At 54.2% G+C, this 6290-nt stretch overlaps 1 protein-coding gene across 1 annotated transcript; it reads left to right on the top strand.

The window, feature by feature from the left end:
• The first annotated feature begins 3919 nt into the window (after positions 1-3919).
• On the top strand, positions 3920-5530 carry LOC142312551 (E3 ubiquitin-protein ligase TRIM21-like). Its single transcript, XM_075351537.1, has one exon. It carries the CDS (start codon positions 3920-3922, stop codon positions 5447-5449), a length of 1530 nt encoding a protein of 509 aa, XP_075207652.1. The 3' UTR covers positions 5450-5530.
• The last annotated feature ends 760 nt before the right edge of the window (positions 5531-6290 follow it).

Below are 6290 nucleotides of genomic sequence, written 5' to 3' on the forward strand. Positions count from 1 at the left end.
CAATCAGTGCCAGGTTTGTGGCTGGGTACAAATGGAACAATATGTCCATGATTTCACTGCAACCACAGATCTGCCAAAGATTTATCTCTGTGTGTAAAGTGGCTTTTAGCGCACTGATTGGGGGTTGTCTGGTTGTAGAGCGGTGGTTGGGGGTGTCTGGTTGTTGCGTTGGTTGGGGGGTGTCTGACTTTAGCGCAGTGATTGGGGGTTGTCTGGTTTTAGAGTGGTGGTTGGGGGGTGTCTGGCTGTTGCGTTGGTTGGGCTGTGTCTGGCTGTAGCACGGTGGTTGGGGGGTGTCTGGCTTTAGTGCAGTGGTTGGGGTGTCTGGCTTTAGCGCGGTGATTTGGGGTTGTCTGGTTGTAGAGCGGTGGTTTGGGGATTGTCTGGCTGTAGAGCGGTGGCTGCGGAGTGTCTGGTTGTTGCATTGGTTGGGGATTGTCTGCCTGTAGAGCGGTGGTTGGGGCGAAGAATCTGACTGTGGAGCAGTAATTGGGGGATGTCTGGTTGTAGAGTGGTGGTTGGGGAGTGTCTGGTTGTTGCGTTGGTTGGGGGTGTCTGGCTGTAGAGCGGTGGTTGGGGAGTGTGTGGTTGTTGCGCTGGTTGGGGGTGTCTGGCTTTAGTGCGGTGGTTGGGGATTGTCTGGCTGTAGAGCAGTAATTGGGGGATGTCTGGTTGTAGAGCGGTGGTTGGGGGTGTCTGGCTGTAGAGCGCTGGTTGGGGGGTGTCTGGCTGTAGAGCAGTAATTGGGGGATGTCTGGCTGTAGAGCGGTGGTTGGGGGGTGTCTGGCCGTAGAGCGGTGGTTGGGGCGGAGAATCTGACTGTGGAGCGGTAATTGGGGGATGTCTGGCTGTAGAGTGGTGGTTGGGGGGTGTCTGGCTTTAGCGCAGTGATTGGGGGTTGTCTGGTTGTAGAGTGGTGGTTGGGGAGTGTCTGGTTGTTGCGTTGGTTGGGAGTGTCTGGCTTTAGTGCGGTGGTTGGGGATTGTCTGGCTGTAGAGCAGTAATTGGGGGATGTCTGGCTGTAGAGTGGTGGTTGGGGGGTGTCTGGTTGTTGCGTTGGTTGGGAGTGTCTGGCTTTAGTGCGATGGTTGGGGATTGTCTGGCTGTAGAGCAGTAATTGGGGGATGTCTGGCTGTAGAGTGGTGGTTGGGGGGTGTCTGGCTGTGGGGTTGGTTGGGGGGTGTCTGGTTGTTGCGTTGGTTAGGAGTGTCTGGCTTTAGTGCGGTGGTTGGGGATTGTCTGGCTGTAGAGCAGTAATTGGGGGATGTCTGGCTGTAGAGTGGTGGTTGGGGGGTGTCTGGTTGTTGCGTTGGTTGGGGGTGTCTGGCTGTAGAGTGGTGGTTGGGGGGTGTCTGGTTGTTGCGTTGGTTGGGAGTGTCTGGCTTTAGTGCGGTGGTTGGGGATTGTCTGGCTGTAGAGCAGTAATTGGGGGATGTCTGGCTGTAGAGTGGTGGTTGGGGGGTGTCTGGTTGTTGCGTTGATTGGGAGTGTCTGGCTTTAGTGCGGTGGTTGGGGATTGTCTGGCTGTAGAGCAGTAATTGGGGGATGTCTGGCTGTAGAGTGGTGGTTGGGGGGTGTCTGGTTGTTGCGTTGGTTGGGAGTGTCTGGCTTTAGTGCGGTGGTTGGGGATTGTCTGGCTGTAGAGCAGTAATTGGGGGGTGTCTGGCTGTAGAGTGGTGGTTGGGGGGTGTCTGGTTGTTGCGTTGGTTGGAAGTGTCTGGCTTTAGTGCGGTGGTTGGGGATTGTCTGGCTGTAGAGCGGTGGTTGGGGGGTGTCTGGCTGTAGAGCGGTGGTTGGGGGGGTGTCTGGCTGTAGAGCGGTGGTTGGGGCGGAGAATATGACTGTAGAGCAGTAATTGGGGGATGTCTGGCTGTAGAGTGGTGGTTGGGGGGTGTCTGGCCATAGAGCGGTGGTTGGGGCAGAGAATCTGACTGTGGAGCGGTAATTGGGGGATGTCTGGCTGTAGAGTGGTGGTTGGGGGGTGTCTGGCCATAGAGCGGTGGTTGGGGCAGAGAATCTGACTGTGGAGCGGTAATTGGGGGATGTCTGGCTGTAGAGTGGTGGTTGGGGATTGTCTGGCTGTAGAGCAGTAATTGGGGGATGTCTGGCTGTAGAGTGGTGGTTGGGGCGGAGAATATGACTGTGGAGCGGTAATTGGGGGATTGTCTGGCTGTAGAGCGGTGGGTGGGGGGTGTCTGGTTGTTGCGTTGGTTGGGAGTGTCTGGCCATAGAGCGGTGGTTGGGGATTGTCTGGCTGTAGAGCAGTAATTGGGGGATGTCTGGCTGTAGAGCAGTAATTGGGGGTGTCTGGCTTTAGTGCGGTGGTTGGGGATTGTCTGGCTGTAGAGCAGTAATTGGGGGATGTCTGGCTGTAGAGTGGTGGTTGGGGTGGAGAATATGACTGTGGAGCGGTAATTGGGGGATGTCTGGCTGTAGAGCGGTGGTTGGGGGGTGTCTGGTTGTTGCGTTGGTTGGGAGTGTCTGGCTTTAGTGCGGTGGTTGGGGATTGTCTGGCTGTAGAGCAGTAATTGGGGGATGTCTGGTTGTAGAGCGGTGGTTGGGGGGTGTCTGGCCATAGAGCGGTGGTTGGGGATTGTCTGGCTGTAGAGCAGTAATTGGGGGATGTCTGGCTGTAGAGTGGTGGTTGGGGGGTGTCTGGTTGTTGCGTTGGTTGGGAGTGTCTGGCTTTAGTGCGGTGGTTGGGGATTGTCTGACTGTAGAGCCGTAATTGGGGGATGTCTGGCTGTAGAGCGGTGGTTGGGGGGTGTCTGGCCATAGAGCGGTGGTTGGGGATTGTCTGGCTGTAGAGCAGTAATTGGGGGATGTCTGGTTGTAGAGCGGTGGTTGGGGGGTGTCTGGCTGTAGAGCCGTAATTGGGGGATGTCTGGCTGTAGAGCAGTAATTGGGGGTGTCTGGCTTTAGTGCGGTGGTTGGGGATTGTCTGGCTGTAGAGCAGTAATTGGGGGATGTCTGGCTGTAGAGCAGTAATTGGGGGTGTCTGGCTTTAGTGCGGTGGTTGGGGATTGTCTGGCTTTAGTGCGGTGGTTGGGGGGTGTCTGACTTTAGCGCAGTGATTGGGGGTGTCTGGTTGTTGCGTTGGTTGGGAGTGTCTGGCTGTAGAGTGGTGGTTGGGGGGTGTCTGGCCATAGAGCGGTGGTTGGGGATTGTCTGGCTGTAGAGCAGTAATTGGGGGATGTCTGGTTGTAGAGCGGTGGTTGGGGGGTGTCTGGCCATAGAGCGGTGGTTGGGGATTGTATGGCTGTAGAGCAGTAATTGGGGGATGTCTGGCTGTAGAGTGGTGGTTGGGGGGTGTCTGGCTGTGGGGTTGGTTGGGGGAGTAGCTGATTGCTGCACCGTGGTTGGGGGGATAGAGGACTGGGGTTAGGAGCTGTTTTGGTTCTCATGCCCTGTGTAGCTGCAGTCATACCGGACAGGAGTGGATGTTTGTCCGCCTATTCCTCCTGACGGTAGTGTATATCGGGTGATTTCAGTGGGTGGCGTCCATGACCGTGAACTTTGGCCGAGTACAGTTTGCGCCTCTTGTGTAATCAAAGCTAAGCTCAATAGTTGAGAGTCTCCTGGTTCCAGTTATCAGATGTGCAGCGACATTAACCCTTCAGATCTTGGCGCTCAGTGTCAGTAAGCTGCTGGCGGTGTATAACTGATTTCTGCAGGACTAGAGGTTTTATTGCTGGTTGTTCCTCTTCAGGTCAATGTGCAGATCATTCTCAGGAACGTACGTGACCTTATTTACGGTATCCAGGGACGACAAGACTACAAGGCGAGATACGCCTGACGATAAAAGCAAGATACGCCTGACTAAGGGTGGAGCTCTCCTTTACTTGCACGAATAATCTAAAGTCCACCTGTGCGATACTTCAGGTAAAGCTCATCAGCGGTTTATTCAGCGTTTACCGTCATGGCGTCTGCTGATCCAACTGAAACTCTTACCTGTCCCAACTGCCAGAACACGAATGCGGACCCTGGAGCCGTCACATGTGAGCACAACTTCTGCTGGGTGTGTATTGATTGTGTGCTGGACAAGCAGCGAGGAGTGCATACGCATCATGAGTGCCGAGGAGTGGAGCGGCCTGTTCAGGAACGCAGAGTTTGGGAGGTGGCGGGACACCACAGCGGCATCACCTGCACCTACTGTGTTCACGCTCCCATTCCAGCGGTAAAGTCCTGCGTCATGTGTGAAGCTTCTCTCTGTGACACCCATCTGGCTGTCCACAGCAAGTCACCAGAACATGTCCTGATCGAACCCACCACGGCCCTACGGAACCGGAAATGTTCCATCCACAAGAAGATCCTGGAGTATTACTGCACCGCTGATGCTGCCTGCGTCTGTGTGTCCTGCATTCTCTTCGGGGATCACAGAGGACATCGGGTGGAGACATTCGACGTCGTCTCCGAAAGGAAGAAGAAAAAGCTAAAGATCGACCTGAACAAAATCACCTCAAAGAGTGACGAAAGGGAGAAGAAAATCCAAACTCTGCAGAGTCGTCGAGGAGAAGTGAAAGCCAAAACATCTGACGTAACTGAGAGAGTGACTGCACTGTTTAGAGACATCAGGAGACAGCTGGACGTCCTGGAGAAGAGAGTCCTCAGCGAGATCTCCAGGCAGGAGGAGCAGGTGTCACTCTCGGTCTCCAAACTCATCCAACATCTGGAGCTCCAGAGGGATGCGCTGTCCAGCAAAATATCCTATCTGGAGGAGCTGTGTACCAACACTGATCCCCTCATCATCATACAGGAGCAGGAATCTGAGAGAGAAGACTACTGTGACGTAGAGGAGGACTCGGACGACTGGCGTGACAGGCAGATCTACAGAGTACCCGGGGTGGATGAGGGTCTGGTCTCAGTGACTTTACACACAGGATTATGGGGCATAATGTCCAGCATAAAGAACGGGATCAACGTACAAGGAGCTGCAGACATATTACTTGATGTCAACACAGCCGGCAATGACATCCATGTATCTGGAGACTTGAAAGCTGCGTCCTGGTCACATATCGACCAGAACTACCCAGAAAAACCCGGAAGGTTCCAATATGATCAGGTACTCAGTACCAGGAGCTTCAGTTCTGGGAGGCATTTCTGGGAGGTGGAGACTAGTGAGACTGGAGTTTGGTTTATGGGGATGTGTTACCCCAGCATTGATCGCAAGGGGCGCCAGTCATGGATTGGAGATAATAACAAGTCTTGGTGTTTACGCCGCTATGATAACGTCCAGTACTCGGTGATACATGATGGGAAATGGCTGCAGTTACCCCACAGTGTGTCCTGCCAGTTACTAGGGATTTACCTGGACTACGAAGCTGGCCAGTTGTCCTTCTACGAGCTCCGCGACCCCATAAGACACTTACACACCTTCAGTGCCACCTTCATCGAGCCCTTGCACGTAGCCTTCAGTGTATACAAATCCTGGGTGCGCATCAAAGGCTAGGTACAAGTGACTGCGCCCATCGATGTAGTGTCTGATATCAGGGGTCAGGAGAGGGTGACTGATCCTCCCAATGTAGTGTCTGATATCAGGGGTCAGGAGTGGGCGACTGATCCTCCCAATGTTGTGTCTGATATCAGGGTCCAGGAGTGGCTGACTGATCCTCCCAATGTAGTGTCTGATATCATGGGCCAGGAGCGGGTGACTGATCCTCCCAATGTAGTGTCTGATATCAGGTGCTAGGAGTGGATGACTGATCCTCCCAATGTAGTGTCTGATATCAGGGGCTAGGAGCAGGTGACTGATCCTCCCAATGTAGTGTCTGATATCAGGGGTCAGGAGCGGGTGACTGATCCTCCCAATGTAGTGTCTAATATCAGGGGCCAGAAGTGGATGACTGATCCTCCCAATGTAGTGTCTGATATCAGGGGTCAGGAGCGGGTGACTGATCCTCCCAATGTAGTGTCTGATATCAGGGGCTAGGAGCGGGCGACTGATCCTCCCAATGTAGTGTCTGATATCAGGGGCTAGGAGTGGATGACTGATCCTCCCAATGTAGTGTCTGATATCAGGGCTCAGGAGCGGACGACTGATCCTCCCAATGTAGTGTCTGATATCAGGGGCTAGGAGCGGGCGACTGATCCTCCCAATGTAGTGTCTAATATCAGGGGCCAGGACCGGGCGACTGATTCTCCCAATGTAGTGTCTGACATCAGGGGTCATGAGCTGGTGACTGATCCTCCCAATGTAGTGTCTGATATCAGGGGTCAGGAGTGGGTGACTGATCCTCCCAATGTAGTGTCTGATATCAGGGGTCAGGAGCAGCTGACTGATCCTCCCAATG

This window comes from Anomaloglossus baeobatrachus, chromosome 5 (assembly GCF_048569485.1).
Source record: "Anomaloglossus baeobatrachus isolate aAnoBae1 chromosome 5, aAnoBae1.hap1, whole genome shotgun sequence".
Classification (NCBI taxonomy): domain Eukaryota; kingdom Metazoa; phylum Chordata; class Amphibia; order Anura; family Aromobatidae; genus Anomaloglossus; species Anomaloglossus baeobatrachus.